General features: G+C 50.6%; 1 protein-coding gene across 5 annotated transcripts in view; it reads right to left on the bottom strand.

Annotated features, from left to right (window-relative positions):
* Positions 1 to 18,529, bottom strand: part of CALN1 (calneuron 1) — a 173,125-nt gene that overhangs the window by 14,804 nt on the left and 139,792 nt on the right. For all 5 annotated transcript variants that reach the window (XM_051809613.1, XM_051809612.1, XM_051809616.1 and 2 more), the window contains one exon: positions 6,874 to 7,027. In XM_051809613.1, the coding sequence (XP_051665573.1) occupies positions 6,874 to 7,027 (154 nt within the window). The remainder of the gene's footprint in view (positions 1 to 6,873; positions 7,028 to 18,529) is intronic.

Raw genomic sequence — 18,529 nt, forward strand, 5'->3', positions numbered from 1 at the left:
AGAGTCCCCCCCTGTGCCCCAGAGGATCAGCCAAACCCTCCCTGAGCTCTGGCAGCCTTGGGGCTGTGCCCACTGCCCTGGGGAGCCTGGGCAGTGCCCAACCAGCCTCTGGGGGAAGAACCTTTGGCTGAGATCCAACCTGAGCCTGCCCTGACACAGCTCCAGCCATTCCCTGCCTGCTGTCCCTGGTCCCCCAGAGCAGAGCTCAGTCCCTGCCCCTCCTCTGCCCCTGCCCAGGCAGTTGGAACTGCACTGAGGTCTCCCCTCAGTCTCCTCTGCTCCAGCTGAACACACCAAGTGCCCTCAGTGTCCTCACACGCTTTCAAATCAAGGCCCTTCCCCATCTTTGTTGCCTCCTTTGGACACTCTCTAATGGCTCAACACCTTCCTTACATTTCCTTGGTACAACCCTCCTGTCCAAACCTCAGGGACCTGCCAAGTCTTACCTCTCCCTGCTGGGACATTTTTAAACATCCCATCTTCCCTTCCAGTGCTTCCAAATCCACCTTCCTCACAGGCCACCCTCACATGCTGCAGGAATCCTCTCTCTCACCTTGGCTTTTAACCCCCTCAGATGCCTGCAGGGGTGATTCAGTTTATCTGTGTATTCCTTTTAAGCTCTTTATGAAGTTGGAATCATAGAAGCATGGAATGGTTTGAGTTGGAAGGGACTTTGGAGATCATCCCATTCCACCCCCTGCCATGGGCAGGGACACCTTCCACTAGCCCAGGTTGCCCCAAGCTCCATCCAACCTGGCCTTGGACACTTCCAGGGATGGGGCAGCCACAGCTTCTCTGGGCAACCTGTGCCAGGGCCTCCCCACCCTCACAGGGAACAATTCCTTCCCTACATCTAATCGAAACTTCCCCTCTAATCTGAACCAAGTTCTTTCTGAATTTCTTTAATAGGAAATGTTGGTCTTGTGTGAATCTCTCAGATTCATCCAGGTCACCTGGGAAGGAGCAGAGATTCCAGATGTGCTCCCTGCCAACACTTCAGCCCCCACTGTGACAGTTGCCATGAGTGTGATGGGACATGAGTCACTTTTCCAAACTGTCTTTAGGTTTTCTGTGCCTGAGCAAAATCAGATTTATTAAGAACCTTTTCAAATGAACATGTCAAAAGAGGTGAGAGGAATGTGCAGCAGTTAAATGTGGACAGAGCTGGGATTTTTAGCATTTGACTTATTTTATTTAATTTCAATTTTTTTTGAGCTCATCAGTGAGGATCATGCTGTGATTTAGCAAAGCCAGTTCATGTCTCTGTCTTGGCCTCCCTGTGTATGAACGTCAGAACATTATGAGGTACTGGGGTATTGTGGAGATTAATTTGTCTGAAAAGGCCCTGAAGGTTCCCTGAGATAATCACAGGATCATTATGGTTGGAAAAGACCTCGAAGATCATCAACCCAGCACCACCATTATGTTCACCAGTTAACCATGTCCTCAAGTGCCACATCCACAGTTCTGCCCATCTGCTCTGAGTCTTGGTTTGGTCTTTGGTCTTGGATTGCCCTGACAAGGGATGTTCCAGTCACCTTTTTCTCATGGATGCACTTGGGGATGATGGGAGACTTTCAGGTGACAGCAAGCACAGAATAAACCTAAAATGTGACCAGGATCCAAGTGCTCATGTTTGGAAAGACTCAAAGGAATATTTTTAGAATATATATGGACAAAACCCCTTGTTCTGATCCAGTCTTGAACCTCATCACACAATGTAAGGAAGGGACTGAGTCATTAGAGAGTGTCCAAAGAAGGGAACAAGGATGGGGAAGGGCCTTGATTTGAAGGTGTGTGAGGACACTGAGGGCACTTGGTGTGTTCAGCTGGAGAAGAGGAGACTGAGGGGAGACCTCACTGCAGTTCCAACTGCCTGGGCAGGGGCAGAGGAGGGGCAGGGACTGAGCTCTGCTCTGGGGGGACCAGGGGCAGCAGCCAGGGAATGGCTGGAGCTGTGTCAGGGCAGGCTCAGGTTGGATCTCAGGCAAAGGTTCTTCCCCCAGAGGCTGGTTGGGCACTGCCCAGGCTCCCCAGGGCAGTGGGCACAGCCCCAAGGCTGCCAGAGCTCAGGGAGGGTTTGGCTGATCCTCTGGGGCACAGGGGGTGACTCCTGGGGCTGGGCCTGTGCAGGGCTGAGGGTTGGACTCCGTGATCCTTGGGGGTCCCTCCCAGCTCAGATATTCTGTGATTCTGAGCACAGGAAGCTGCATTTTGAACAGCAGATTTATCCCTCATCCCTTTCCCTGGCTGGTGTTTAGTGCCTGTGTCCCAATCTCAGCTCCCACACCATTCCCCACTCAGTGCCTGAGGCACAAGAAGCCTCCTTAGGCAGGACTTGGAGTCAAAAGTGCCCCAGGCAGGGAAACTCTGCACTGTCAGTGCCCTGAGCAGGTAATGAACCCCTCCTCACAGCAGCTCTCCCAAATTCCTCCCTTTCTGCTTGCACTGCTTGCCTCTTAATTCCTTTATAAAGCTCACAGAATCAATACTGTGGCTCCTTGGCTTTGTGCAGTGTACTCTGGCACTTTGTGGTTGTGGTTCTTTCTTTCTTTCTTTTTCTCTTCATTCTATCTATTTCTATTTTTTTTCTACTATTTTTCGATTTATTTTCTATTATTTTATTTGAAAACACTCCCAGGCAGCAGACACAGCACTGGCAGCAGCCCTCAGTGCCAGCACTGCTGTCCAGTGAGGGGCTCTGGGGCTGGTTGTGGTGATGGGGAACAGCAGCTGAACACTGGTCTGGGCTTTTGGTGATGGCAACTCTCCTCTTCAGAGGAAGAGTAAACCATGGCCAGAGTTTTTTGCAGAAATGTTCCTGAATTGAATAACTTCTGTTCTACTAGCAAGGAAAAATGGAACTTTGAGGCAGCAGGATCCAGGGAAGTTGTTGTGGCTGTTCTTCACAGACTGAGGGCACACCAAATATGCAAATCACCTCCCAAATAACCCCAGGAGAAAGGGAAAAGGTCTGTAGGGTGCTGAAGACCCAGCAAGACCCTCTTGCTGTTGGTTGGGGCTCACAGGTGTTGTAACAGTTCCCCTGCCCCTGCAATCCCCAGGGACACAGAGAACCTGGAATTTCTGATGTTCCTCCCTGGGAGCAGTTACCTGTGGACTGCCCTCTTAAACATGAGCACCCATCAGCCCCCCCTGCTTACTGGTGATGGTTTGCCCTCAGTTCTGTCCCTTCTCCAAACCCACAGATCCCTTGAGCTTGGCATCTGTGCTGTTCCTGCTGCTTCCACTGGCTCAGGGTTGGATGCTCCATCCCTTTGGCATTTGGTTGCCAGTGGGAGTTTCTGACACCACCCGTGTGTTCCTTGCACATGGTCAGAACCTGGAGCTCCTCTGGAGAGATCCTCAAACTGCTCAGGGTGAGGTGCAACCCCCAGGCTGTCCAACATCACTGAGAGCTCAAGAAGCAAAGGCAAATCAAGGCTGGGTCATCCTGCACCTCCTCAGCACCCAGGGAGTGAGGAGACCTCCCCCTGGTGTCATTAAGGGCAGAGCCAGAGCCATTGTCTCTGTAACTGCTCCCCCAGGACATGGGGTTGATGGGGCCAGACCATTGCAGGCCCCCCTGGCTGTGGCTCTGGGCTGGTCGAGATGCCCACGGTGGGTTTGGGGTGGTCAGGGGAGCCCTGAGAGCCTCCTCCCCTGCCCCAAAGCCCTGCTCCCAGGGACAGCTGCAGTGTATTTATGGTGGCTCTGTCACCACCCTGCCAGGGCTGAGGGATTGTGGCTTTCTCTGCCTGGCTGGAGTTATTTTTGTTTTAAGAGGCCAGTTTTTCATTCCCAAGCCCTCAGCTGAGCGGGGAGGAGGCTCTGGCACATCCAGCTGATTGGAGTGTCAGGGCTGAGGATAAAATACCTGTGACAGACAGCTCAGGTCACCACAACCACCCCAAACCCTTGTCTGCCACCAGCTTAATGTCCTGAGTGTTTGGATAAAGGGAACTGCCAGACAAATGGGGTTTGGGCTATAAATTTTTGGCAGCACAAGGTTGCTGCAAACAGTTGTTCTTTTCTCCTGTCTCATAAAAACATCTAATCTTTGTTGTCCTGCCCTAAGCATTAATAAAAACAGAAATAAAGGCTGAAGACATAACTGTGCCTCTGTTCTGGTGTAGTCTTTCCCTAGATTTGATGTCTTACAAGTGACTTTAATGTTCAAAATGAACTGAATAAAATCCTGGACTTGTCCCTGGCTATGATACAAATATGGTATGTGGGGGAAAGGGGGTGTGGGTGAGAGGTATGAGGTCTATAATCCATGTCAATATAGAAGGAATATTACATAATCATAAATATCACATAAAGACCTTATCATGACAAGCAGCCAAGAGGGCAAATCTGTGAGAATGGCAGAAATTGGAATATATTTGTACTGATGGTTCTATTACCTGTGCAAGACCCTTTAGCACCTGGCAGGGCTGTGGAGAAGGGGGGATGTCTGTGCCCATAGCAGGGAGGAGGTGTGGGGGCTGCTCTTTTGAAGGCCAGAACACACCCAGAGGTGAGAGTGAGTGGAGATCTCCCCTTTCAAGGTACTACTGGAAGTATCTGCTACGTCTCTTCCTTTCTAAGCCATTCCCAAATCCCACTAAAAACCATCAGGGCTCATCTTGGCTTCATTCCTATCAAAGACTCTTCAATGAGGTGGATGAAATGTCCATTAAATAGAGGTGGGAGGTTCTGTGGGCTGAGAGGAACAGTTGAATTGCTATTTGAAGGGTTGAATTGCTATTTGAAGGGTTGAATTGCTTTTTAAGGTGCAATTCATCTCATCCCAAGGTGGCACCTAAAATAAACTCCAGGAATTATACCCAAAAAGCATCTCCTTTGCTCCACACGTGAGTGATTCACATGGAGACAGCTCTCCCGGGGTGTCACTGACCCAGGAGACCCTCAAAGCTCTGCTTTTCAGCCCTGTAGGGATCTTGGTGTTTGGGAACTGGGAACTCTGAGAGCAGAATTGGGTCATTCAGGTAATGGCATGTCCAACCTGGAGAGCAGCAGGGACACAACCTGCTCCCAGCCTGCCTTTTCCTGGGAGAAATGTTCCTGTCAGAGCTACCACGGACCAGAACTGTCCCTTCTTCTGGGACCTGAAGCAAAACTTTGCACTGCTGTTGACAGGGTCAAGTTGATCTGTATTCCCTGCTGGATTTGTCTGTGTGTATTTTTAACATCTAAAAAAGGGGCTGTTTTGCTTCCAGGTTCTGCCTGGCACCAGCAATGCCAACATCCCACGAGAAAAGCTGTTCCTGCTGCACTTTTGGAAGCTGGGACTTCCAAAATGAGCTGCTGAGCATTTAGGTATTTGGACCCAATTTTTTTTCCTGGTGATTGGGATGTCTCACCCAAGCCCCAGAGCTGAAATGAGCCTGAACTGGCTCGTGCCTCCAGTGAATCAGCAGGTCAGAGGGGAATGACAGCTCCATTCAATAAGCAGCATCTCTTCCTCCCTGCTGCTCTCCAGGAGGAACAAAAAAAATGGTGCTTGGCTTGATTCAGAGAGTGTTGCTGCTTTCCTCTCTCCTGCAGGCTTTTTAAAATTCAGCTGTGCTCTTCTCCACCTCTCCTGCAGTATTCAGTGTGCTGGATAGAGCTGCTGAATGCCATTCATTAGCCAGGCTAAGAATTGCACTAATAGGTTCAGCTTTGCTTTGTTTGAAAGATGCTTCATTGTCTTGGCCTGGTGCCCTTTCAGAAGCTTGTCTGAGCCCTCAGAGTGTCAGAATTTCCCCCCAGGTGGCCCACAGAAAGTGGCAGTGCTGTGGGTGGCAAAGCACAGTGGCTGTCCCAGGGGGTTGTGCTCAACCCTGCAGGTTCTCTGGGGGTATTTCCTTGGACTCTTCTGCACTTGATTTCAGAGAGTCAAAGAATAGTTTGGGTTGGAAGGGAACTTAAAGATCATCTTGTTCCAGGCCGTGCCATGAGCAGGGACACCTTCCACTAGCCCAGGTTGCTCCAACCTGGCCTTGGACACTTCCAGGGATGGGGCAGCCACAGCTTCTCTGGACAGCTCCAGTTGTTCCAGCCAGCAGTGCTTTGGAGCAGCACAAGCTCCTCTGGCCAAGAAAATCCTTCTCCTGAGATGCCTTAAAAGAGGGAATGTTCTTGCCAGTGTCAGCTCTGTCAAAGTGCAAACCCCACTGCAGAGGCTGAGTTGGGGAGCACTTGGTGGTCTTCTCACACTGATGAAAGGAAGCAAATGTTTCCCTTTCTCTGACTCCCTCTGAGCTCTGCTTAGCCCTTGGCTTTGCAGACACTCTCAGGTGCTGAGATGAGCAGTCCTGGTTGAACCTGCAGCTCAGAACAAGAGGTGCCCCAGGCCATGGGTACAGAGGCACCACCCTTGCTCCTTGCTGGTGTTCCAGTGCAGGGACAGGACTCATCTCAGCTGTTCCCTGGGAGCCCAGAGCAGACCTTTTTCTGTTTATGGAAAGACAACAGAAAGCTGGAAGAGCCTAACACACCTTGGTAGGGCCTGCCAGGGCCAATGAAGTCTTTCCATGACAGCCTGAGGGAAATGTGGAAATTTCTGTAGGGAAATTCAGTCTGTCTTAGACACTCACCTCAGCATGGGCTGCACATCCCTTTGGCTGAACCCCATCCCATTTTGCCATAAGGCAAAGCACCCAGTAGTTCCTCCTCCTGCCTGAACCAGGCTCAGCTTTACTGATCCATGGAGGAAGGCTGATGGCAGCTCTGCAGGTCCCCAGGTGTGCCACTGCTTCTCTAAAATAACTCCCCACTAACATCACACCTCCCTGCCCATGGCATGTCACGGCACAGAGTGGGTTTCACAGTCAAATCAGGAAGAGGATAATTGTTTAGAAACCCAGAAAGTTCCTCCCTCACCTTCAAACTCTGTTTGGCAGTTGCCAGAGTTCTCATTGAGACTCTCCTCCTCGTTGATGATGATGTTCTCGATGTCCTTCATCGTGAGGTGGTCGCGGAAGGCGTGGTACAGGATGTGCTTCAGCTCCTCCAGCGTTATCCTCTGCATGTCAAACTGTGGGGAGAGCACCCAGTTAGACCCAGTTAGAGACACAGCACCCAGAGGAATGAGGGCACGAGGGCAGTGCCACAGTTCCCTACTCGTGTTTTACCACCCTCCTTTCAACTTTGCAAATGTTGCTCTTTCGGGTTCCTTTTACTCTAAAGCTGCAAATGGATGTTGCTGGAGCTCCTTAGTGCTGGTGGGGGAGCAGAGAGACACAGCCCTGTGTCAGGGAGGGTCTTCCAGGCTGGAGAGGCAATTCAGTATCATCCTGGCCACCCCAACAGACACAAATCCCTGAGGGATCCCCCCTGTAGCTCTTGCACTTTGCCACGAGTCACTGCCTTGTTTCTGACCCCTTTTTTTTTTTTACTTTCTAACTCTCCAGTTGTGCCTGTGTGGCAAGAACAAGCAGAGAACATTTCCCTCTGAGCTGACCTGTGCTGTAGATCCAGTGGGTAAATGTTCTCACACAAAGCAAATGTTAAACCCACGATTCCTGAAGAATACATAGGAAAGGACATTTTGCAGCAGCAGAACTTTGCACATGTGCCTGTTTGTGCTATTAACACCTGCTAAGGGTACAGCAGAGAGGGCACTCACCCTGGCTGCTGTGCCAGGGCAAGGGATGAGCATCCCTGAGCCCTCAGAGCAGTCAGGAAAGATGGATGGAAATGCTCCAAGCCATGAGCTCCCAGTACTGGAGATGATCCTCCTCTGCCCAGCACCTTCAACTCAGGCCTTACAGCCCAAAATGGGCTCACCCTCAGCAAACAGTGAGAACCAGGGATTGTCCAGCCTCATCTGAACCACCCACCTCCAAGAAAGCCCAGAAAGGCCAAACACCCCCGGGGTAATGTTGTAGTGGAGGAAAGGTGATGCCAACTGAGAGTGGGTGGTGCAGGGAGAAATTCCCTCTCCTTTCCCTCAGCATGATGAGGACAGAGCAAACAGGACAGGACAGGGCATGTAGTGATAGGACAAGGGCTTCCCACTGCCAGAGGGCAGGGTTTCGTGGGATATCGGGAAGAAATCCTTCCCTGGGAGGGTGGGGAGGCCCTGGCACAGGTTGCCCAGAGAAACTGTGGTTGCCCCTGGATCCCTGGAAGTGTCCAAGGCCAGGTTGTACAGGTCTTGGAGCAACCTGGGCTAGTGGAAGATGTCCCTGCCCATGGCAGGGGGTTGGAACAAGATGAGCTTTAAAGTCCCTTCCAACTCAACCCATCTTAGTATTCTTATCACTTCCGAGCTGCTCTGACATTGTCTTCCCTGAGCACTGCTGCACATCTCATCACACAGATCCCAAATCATTAATCCTCAAGGGAAAACTAAGAGAAATAATTTGATCAAATCTGGACCCTGAAATGTTCAGCCACAACTGTGTGTGTACACAGATTTGCACACACTCATCCCTATTTCCCCAGCTGTCCTTAGAAGCACTGATTCCTACAATTCTGTTCCCTTCTTTCCTGCCACTACCCAAAACCTGGTGCAGAGAAGTAGACAGCAAAGTTCCTGCCTTTGGCCCAGATAAAAAGCATTTCTCTGCAAAGCAAGTCTGGTGGGTTTGGTGTTTTTGCTGCTGCCCTTGTTCCTCAGGGATTCAGAGCTAAAAATAGCCAGCACACCATTGTCACCAGTGGCTCCTCGTTGTACACTTCAAAGCTGGATTGCAAATCCCCCTGGCATTTAGTCCCAAATTTCCATCCTGCTTTGCTGTGCACCAGGAAATCTCACCCTCCAGCCTCTGTCTTTCATGTTAGGAGAGCAAGTCAAGCCGAGCAGCTGCGGATTTGACAACCTGTGGGATTCCAAATGGCGTTTCTCTTGGCAACCAGAGGGGTGGGAATGGGGGCTCACTGATGGGAACCTCCCAGCAGGGTGGGAAGTGTGTTAGTGGAGGTCTGCAGAGCTGCCCGGGGTTTGCAGCCCTCCTGGGTGCCTTCCTGCAGTGCTGATTGCTGGTAAAAGCAAGGTTTTCTCCCCTAACACCCCAATCCTTCATTCCTTTGGGATCTTTGTCCTGGGAAACTTCAACCTGAAAACTCTTCCCGAGTCCACCCATATGGCAAAGCCTTAATTTCATCCTAGTGGTCACTCCATCTGAGGAGGAGCAGCCTGTCAGCACGTGGTTACCCCATTCCATCACATCATGGGGTCATTTCCAACCTGTGCTGAGTTTGTTCTTGGCTCAGGGACAGTTCTCTGACAGAGTTCTTTTGTTGGAGTTTATGGGCTTGGTTTTTCTGCCTTCAGGGAATCATGGAATCACAGGATGGTCTGAGTTGGAAAGGATCTTAAAGCTCATCCAGTTCCACCCCTGCTGTGGGCAGGGACACCTTCCACTGGCCCAGGTTGCTCAGAACCCATCCAACCCGGCCATGGACACTTCCAGGGTCTTTCCAGAAGCTGTCCCAAAGGAACAGTGCTTCCAGAAGCTGTTCAAAACCTGTGTTCACCCATCACCAGGTGGATGCTCACACCTGTGGGTGCTCCACAGCCCAGAGCAGTGTCTCTGAGACCTTCTCTTTACTTGCAGCCTTTTTTGAGGATATCTGCAGGGACGTGTGAGACTCTGACTTACTGGAAGTGCTCACAGACTTTACATGGGCTTTCCTGACCTTGCAGAAAGCCAGGTGATTGCTTCAGGATCTGCCTCACTATGTCCCAGGATGACTGTGTTGGAAGAACATCATCTCTGGATCATCCCTGTGCTCCTTCATGTCTGTCTCGAGAGCTACAGGTGTCCAAACTCACCGTGGGACACACCATTGCTGATGCTGACACCTATTTTTCCTTTCCTGAGTCTTAGAATCATGGAATCATAAAATCAGAGAATGGTTTGGGATGGATCTTAAAGCTCATTTGGTTCTACCCCCTGCCATGGGCAGGGACACCTTCCACTAGCCCAGGTTGCTCTAACCTGGCCTTGGACACTTGCAGGGATGGGGCAGCCACAGCTTCTCTGGGTCCTGTGCCAGGGCCTCCCCACCTGAACAGGGAACAATTTCTTCCGTACCACCAACCTAAATTTCCCCCCTGTCAGTGTGAACCCATTCCCCTTGTGCTGACTCCCCCATTCCTGATGAACAGCCCCTCTCCAGGTTCCTTGTTGCCCCTTCAGACCCTGAGGTCTCCACACAACCTTCACTTCTCCAGGTTGAACAGTCCCAGTTTTCTCAGCCTGTCCAAGCCTTTGCAGGTCTCCCTCTCTACCAGCACTGTCACCAAGAAGAGTCTTCTGTCCTCCAACCTTGCTTTGCTTCCAGCTGCCTGGCTTCCAAACAAAACCCTGGTTATCACCTAATCTTAACGATGTGCAAACAGTAATGACTTGGGGGGGTTGGGTCTTCCTGTACCAGCTGACCTATCTAGTAGGACATAATTGTCCTCTTGTTGCTGCATCTCCAGTTCCTGCTTTTGAGTTTTATTCTAATATAGGGAGAAATTATTTTTTTTATAATTTTGTTGTCATTTTTGCCTTTTAGGAAGCGGAACAATCTCAGTAGGGATTCAAAATCACCCTTGTTGGCTCATGCACTGAATTTCTGTCCTCTCAGCAGGCACGTGGTCAGTGCTCCTGCTTTGCCCCTTGCTCAAGACATGTCCACCATGACACACTTATCAGTTTGTCCAGAACAGACTCCAGCTTGGTGCAGGCAGGGACAAGGCTCTGCTTGGGCTCCCTGGTAATTCCTTCTATTTTCACTGCTCTCCAATCCGGCAATTTCCCTGATTCACTTTTCAATTACTCCGGGGTTTATTGTTGTAATGACAGCAACCAGGGAGCAACTCTTAACTTTTATTGACTCCACTGAGAGCCAAACCGTGACTGTTGCAAGCTGAGAACTTTCTATAGGATTTATAATTAGTGGAAATCAATGGTGCAGCTTCTGAAGCTTGGAACACACTGGGAGCACTGAAACAGAAACCAGCTGTGCCCAGTGCTGAGCCTCAGACTCCCCAGGAGCTGAATGGAAACCTCTCCTTGTACAGGGATGTTTGGATCCTATTGAGAGCACCTGGATGGAACTCAGCAATTGTCCCCAGCAGAAGGAGGATGTTGTCCCTGGACACATCTGGAAGGGAAAGTGGGCCTGTAGCTTCCTGACTCCTCCTTGATTTAAATTTCCTGTTGGGAATGAAAGCAGAGTCCCAACCAATTCCTTCATCTCCTTAATCCAAATGTTCCAAATTTATAGCTGATGGACAGCTGCCTTGCCTGCAGAGCACCATTTCCAGATATTTCCGTGTCCTACCTGGAATTCTTTCCTCTAGTGGGAGATGCCCCTCTGGGAAAGACTTGCTTCTCCAAAGAGTTAAATGCTGAAATAGCCCTTATGATAATTCCATTTAATATCAGCTCTGCTTTTAAAAAAAGAGTGGGAGGCTCCTCTCTTGAATCCCAAGGTGGCCCTGGGATTCAAGAGAGGAGCCTGCCAGTCTTTTTTGGGTGATGCCAGGCTGAGACCCTGCAGGAATTGGAGCAGGGCCTCTCTGGTGACTTGCAAGATCTTTTAAAGCCACTGATAAAAATGCTCTGCTCAACAAGTGGTGGGACTGGCTCCTCTGGAGGGAAGGTTTCAGCCAGGAGAGCACTCAGACACCGGTTTCCCAGGTAAGCCATCTGGAAAAGGTCATCTTGGGCTGCTGAGGGCTCCAAGTGGAGACTGGGACAGCAGCAGGAGAGCAGGATTTTGCCTGGTGCTCTTGAAAATCAGGTCTGCAAACCCAAAAGCTTCAGAGAATCAGAGAATCATTTAGGTTGGAAAAGATCACTGAGTTCAACCATTGTCCCAACATCAATTCCACCACTAAACCATGTCCCTAAGCACCACATCTGTGTAGCTGAGATTTCAGGTTTGGGGCAGAATAATGTCTGAATTATGAGATAACATCACTGTTTTGCTCTCAGACCTAGTGCACGTCAGGCCATGTGTCGAACACCCACCAGGCAGATGCAAACTGACCCTTCCCACACTGCCAAAACACGGGATGTGACCCAAAAAAATCCCTGGACTCAACAGAGCGGCTGGACTTGTGCTGTGCTGACACAGCCAAGGTGTCCCAGGGCAGCTCTGGGGGTGCAGATGTGCCAGGGCAGTTTTGGGCACCACAATAAAAGGAAGATCTGAAGCCATTAGGGAGTGTCCAAAGGAGGCAACAAAGATGGGGAAGGGCCTTGATTTGAAGCTGTGAGAGGGCACTGAGAGCACTTGGTGTGTTCAGCTGGAGCAGAGGAGACTGAGGGGAGACCTCACTGCAGTTCCAACTGCCTGGGCAGGGGCAGAGGAGGGGCAGGGACTGAGCTCTGCTCTGGGGGGATCAGGGACAGCAGCCAGGGAATGGCTGGAGCTGTGTCAGGGCAGGCTCAGGTTGGATCTCAGGCAAAGGTTCTTCCCCCAGAGGCTGGTTGGGCACTGCCCAGGCTCCCCAGGGCAGTGGGCACAGCCCCAAGGCTGCCAGAGCTCAGGGAGGGTTTGGCTGATCCTCTGGGGCACAGGGGGTGACTCTTGGGGCTGGGCCTGTGCAGGGCTGAGGGTTGGACTGGATGGTCCTTGGGGGTCCCTCCCAGCTCAGCACGTTCTGGGATTCTGTGACTCTGGAATTCTGTGGTCCTCAAGCCAGGTGGACTTTGAGATCACAAACTCCTGATTTGGGACTTTTCCACTGGAGCAATGTTTTGTGTTGGCCCTGCATTAAACCCAGTGAGCTGCACTGATGTTCCCCCACTCTGCCTGGGGGTGGATGAATGGCCTTTTTGTACCCACTGTACTTCCCAGATTTGCTCAGCCATGGCAATGTTATAATGAGGGGAAAACACTGTGTTCTGGAGAAGCCAGGAATGTGGAAGGGCAGGGAAGGAGCTGTGTTTGTAGATGGGATCTGCTGGGCTCTGGAGACTGAAGGACTCTCTACTCATGCCCACGAGCCAGTGAGTGCCATTTCAATCCACAGCACTGGGGCAGGACCCCACTGGGGAAGCTCCTGGATGAGCTTTTATATATGTGTGTGTGTGTGTGTGTGTGTTATTATATATATACTATTATAAATATAAACAGAATATAAATATATATTTACATATTTATATTTAGGCATATAAATGTATTGTCTTATTATAGATACAATACATATTATTCTATATTACTATGTATTGTTGTATGTCATTATGCATTACTGTATATTATTATGCATTATTGTATATTATGGCCTGGTCCCAGCCTGCCAGGGCTTGGAGCCCAGCACTGAGTGTCCAGGATGTTTCTCCATCCTGCTCTGCCCTCACCCACAGGAGCACGGGGCTTGGCCCCAGCACTGCACACACACTCCCAGTGCCCAGAGCATCCAGGGAGCCCAGTGCCCCCTGGAAACGACCTTCCATGCTCACCCCCGTGGTGGTTGGGCTGTGTGACACCCCCTCTGCCCTCTCCAGCTGGCTCCGTGTGGGTGGGATGTCCCTCAGGACACCGTGTCCCTCTCCCACCCCGGCACCCAAGTGTTGTGGCAGCTTCTCCCCCCACCCCGGGGTCAGGGTAGCTGCCGGTGCCACCTGCTCAGCAGGCTTTGGGAACAGCTCCCTGCGGCTGCCGGGCAGCAGGAATTTCAGGCTCATTTCCATAGTAACGGGCTCGTTCCCGTGCTGGTGTCGGGAGATGGCTCCGCTCTTCCCGCAGCTCTGTCAGCGGGGAATCGTTTGCACATGGAGGAGTTCAGATCGGATTTAAGTGCATCTCCACAACACCCTCAACCCCAAATGCCTAATTCTGCACTATGAAGTGATGTGGTATTCCAAACTAACCTGCGTGTCCCTTCAGACATCCCACAGCCCACACGGGACCCTCAAGGAACACCACTGGAATGCCAGAGGCTCTGATGGCTGTGGATCACAAAAGGATCCTTGTACAGGTCCAAACAACCTCCTTTGCTCTCAGGAACATGGTGGGATTTTGTGGCTTGTCCTGCTGCAGGGCCAGGAGTGGAACTCGATGATCCCTGGGGGTCCCTTCCCACCCAGGATGTTCTCTGATTCCCTGACACTCAGTGTGGATTCGGAGCATCCCTTAAACCTCTGGCCCTGTGACACAGGACTCTTGGGACATGAGCTGGTGCACCCAGCACGGGTCTGAAATGAACCCATGAGGACACTGTCACTTGGGTCTGGTGATGGAAAATGCTGCTCAGGGCTGGTCTACAAAGAAACCCCTTTCTCCAGTCCTGGGTGTACCAGAACAAACCCAGAGGTGCAATTCCCTCGGCTGATCTCACCACCCGAGGCTGGTTCCATCCTTTACTGGAGCCAGACTAACTCTGGAGCAATGTTTTAGGCAGGGAATGTGTCACTGGCTTTACCTCTCCACTGACCTCTTCCCTTATATCCTGGGATATAATGGTTATTAAACTGGGCTGAGAGAAATAGGCCCCCTGATAGGCAACACCTCCACAGAAAAAACAGCAGGAATATTAATCCTGGGCCCATTCAATTAACTTTAAACAGTTTAGTAAAACACAGAGAAGTGGTGATTTGTCTTTTTTTTTTTTTTTTTTCAATCAGGAAATGCTCTCAGGCTGAAGCACAAATTAACAGGCTCTAACTATTTCTTTTGCCTACTTTTAAAGCTCCCAGGCCTCCACAACAGGCTGCCAGTCTGATCCCAATCAAAGAGAATACATAAATAGGTCTGCAACATCTTGACCTTCGAGGCAAGGCCTGTGGGAGCCTCTCAGAGAAGCAAACTCCCAAGATTTAATTAAGGCTAAAGCTGGGCACTGCCACTTGGGACCGACCATCTCCCGCCTCCCCCACAGCTCTGGAGTTCTAATGGATTCCTGTCCCCAGTGTGAATCCATCAGTGGGATGAGGTGAAACGTGTTCTGATGGTGATGTCTGTGTGTCCCACTGCAGGCAGAGGATTTAGGGCAGAACTGATGCCCCTCTGTTCAATCCCAGAATCCCAGAATGTGCTGAGCTGGAAGGGACCCCCAAGGATCATCCAGTCCAACCCTCAGCCCTGCACAGCCCCAGCCCCAAGAGTCACCCCCTGTGCCCCAGAGGATCAGCCAAACCCTCCCTGAGCTCTGGCAGCCTTGGGGCTGTGCCCACTGCCCTGGGGAGCCTGGGCAGTGCCCAACCAGCCTCTGGGGGAAGAACCTTTGGCTGAGATCCAACCTGAGCCTGCCCTGACACAGCTCCAGCCATTCCCTGGCTGCTGTCCCTGGTCCCCCCAGAGCAGAGCTCAGTCCCTGCCCCTCCTCTGCCCTTCCCCAGGAAGTTGTGACTGCCATGAATAAGAACATGACAAATGGGGTTTGTGGCAGGTCACTGGGTGGGGTGAGCCAAACCCCCCTGTTTTCCAAGAAAAAAAGGTCCTTCATTCTTTGTCCCTCAATGGGAGGCCAGGGGGGCTGCACCCTGTAGGGATGTGCTGGGACCCTCAGGGACAGCGGCTCCAGTGGCTGGGAATGCTGGTATTTGTGTCCTGAGCAAGGATGTGAGGGGACTTTGGAGCTCCATCAGCAAAGCTCGTGCTGTGTGAGGTGCCAGTGAAGCAGCTGCACAGACCCAGAGCCTGGGCTTTGCTTTATGACAATAAACCTGAGAGCCACGGAGCACAGAGGGATTCTGCAATGAGGGAAAGCCAACATCCAGCTAAAATAACCTGTCTTGTCTACTCCAAAAAACAGATTGAACTTCATCCACTCATTTTTTGTAGAATCCCTGCCCAGAGAAACAATCTTTGAGCTGCTCCTGAATTGGATGAGGCAGCAGAAACCCGAGGGAACGTGCAGCCCTGCTGAATATCTCCTGAAAGCCTTGAGCCAAAGGAAAGCAATTTTTTACTTAACAGTTACAAATGTTTCGAGAATGCCCCAAGAAGTGGATGAGAAGGTGAGACATGTTCCTGAAAGGCACAAAGGACACTAATAATTAATAAAAGCTTTACAAAGGAGATCAAGAGCTACTGGGGAAAACTTGAAGCATCCCTGACACTGCAGGTGATGGTTAACAAAAAATAAAAAGGAACAGCAAACAGCCCTTCTAATTCTGCTGTCCAGCACCAGACAAAGCCAAGATAGAACCATAGGATTATGGAATGGTTTGGCTTGGAAGGGACTTTAGAGATCATCCAGTTCAACCCCTGCCATGGGCAGGGACACCTTCCACTAGCCCAGGTTGCTCCAAGCCCCATCCAACCTGGCCTTGGACACTCCCAGGGATGGGGCAGCCACAGCTTCTCTGGGCAGCCTGTGCCAGGGCCTCCCCACCCTCCCAGCCAACAATTCCTTCCCAATATCCCATCTCTCCCTGCCCTCTGGAAGGACACCAAGGTGCTCACCAAGCTGCTCTCTCAGTGATTCAGTTGGACAGGTGAGAGACAGTGAGATGGAACACAACTCACAGGCTGAGATAAGGCAGTTTAATAAAGCAGAAGTGAAAGACTGAGTGTGCACAAGCAAAGAGAAACTCCAGTTCAGCCAGACCCCTTACAAGGTATTTTGGGGACTTCTCTTCCCTTGTGAACAATGACCCAGAGCAGAAAGGATCTTTCCCATCTTTCAGTGTGCTGGTGCATGACTTGGGCCAAAATTACAATGTCTAAAAAGACTTTGAGTTCTGAGAAGGTGAAGAAGGAGAAAAAATTCCAAACTTAGTCAGTAAAAACATCTCATTATGGTAATTATGGTCCAACATTTGGGCTTTCAGTTTGACCTCTATTAATTCACACTGGGTCTGTTGTTATCTTTTAGCCTGTATTTAGAAACTGAAAGTTGTCATGACCTCAGGCCTGGGACCTTCTCATTTGGAAGACATGTAATATTAAAAAGGCACTTTTTTTTTTTTCCACAGTGAGAAATTCACCTGAGGCACGAGAAATTCATCTGTGCGGGCCAAAGTCATGATCTGTCAAACTGGCACTTGGTAAGGCGAAGTAAGAAATAACAAATTTAAAATGCCAGAAGTTATTGAGGTTATTAACAGGGCCCAGGAGCTGACAGACATCCAGGAGGGAACTGCCAGCACCAGTCTGGCCCAGTGGGGACTGCCCAGCGCCCTGACACAAGGAACATGTTTGATTTGTTTGGGGCTATTTTTACGACTTCCCCCCAACTTGGAGCTATCAGAGTTCCCCTGAAGTCCTTCCCACCTGCCCCCAAAGCCCAGGGCTCACGTTAGCCCACATTAGCTCAGAGCATTGGTGCCAATGCAGCTCCCCAGTTGGCTTGTGCCTGTCATGGATCTTTCCTGACAAGTCTAAAGCCCTGAAGAAAGTCAATGAATGTCTAATTCAGAGGCAGAAACACCGAGGAAAAGCCGCCACTCTTTGCAGTTCAGTTTAGCCATTCAAGAGCAGAGGATGTGAAAAATTGGTGTTGGTGCAGCAAGGCTCAGAAAATGTGAAAAAAGGACAGAAGTGATTTTAATTCTTTCTGATTTGCTTCTCTCTGTCACATTGTGCTGGGATGGGAATCTGTCTTTTATTCTATTTGCATTTTGTAATTATTTTTGTATCACCTTTTGCTCTCCACATAATGACCACTGTTTGAAAATAAGATTAATTGGACTGAAAACTGTGAGGTAGAAAGTTCAACTAAAGCCTGGAGTATCTGCTAAGTTAGTTTTTTGCTGGGAGTACATGATTTTTTTCCCTGCCATGCTAAAAACAAGGTGATCAATTCTGAAGTCCCCTCCAGCAATTCACTTGGCATTTGTTAGCTCCTGCCAGCTACCAACACGCTGGGGCAGACAAAGAAGAAAATACAGATCAGCTGTCACTGCAAAAAAATAAAATTCAGGAAAGTGGTTTTAATGCATGACTCAGACTCAGAGCAGTGGGGCTGAGACAAGGAGGGGGCACATCGAAACTGGGAAAAATGAGCAGCTTTGCTGGTACCTGCAGGAAAGCTCAGGAGAGGGCAGGGAACAGCGGGTGGGTTGCTCAGCTCAGGGCTCTAGAACCCAAAAAAGAGAGCCCAGCACAGGAGGACACACCCCAGTGTGTGGGTGAGATGGGGTAAGAATCCCAGAATCCCAGAATGTGCTCAGCTGGAAGGGACCCCCAAGGATCACGGAGTCCAACCCTCAGCCCTGCACAGGCCCAGCCCCAAGAGTCACCCCCTGTGCCCCAGAGGATCAGCCAAACCCTCCCTGAGCTCTGGCAGCCTTGGGGCTGTGCCCACTGCCCTGGGGAGCCTGGGCAGTGCCCAACCAGCCTCTGGGGGAAGAACCTTTGCCTGAGATCCAACCTAAACTCCATTGACACAACTCCCTCTGTTAACAGGAGGGTTGGAGGCCAATGCAAACTGTCTCCAAGCCTGGCTTCCCAGTTCCAGCAGTGAGTGCCAACAGGGACTGTCACCAGTGGTCAGGAAGTTCAGGCAAGTGCCAGCCCTGAGCTGCCACCCTGCCACACACAGTCACAGCCCAGCCATGTCATGGGAGAGAGCTCTGACCCAGGTTTGTGAGATCAGGCTGCTAATTGTACATCAGTTATGCATGAATTAGAGAAATATTTA

This window comes from Manacus candei, unplaced genomic scaffold, assembly GCF_025592945.1.
Source record: "Manacus candei isolate 608988 ecotype Guabito, Panama unplaced genomic scaffold, ASM2559294v1 h1tg000076l, whole genome shotgun sequence".
NCBI classification, from domain to species: domain Eukaryota; kingdom Metazoa; phylum Chordata; class Aves; order Passeriformes; family Pipridae; genus Manacus; species Manacus candei.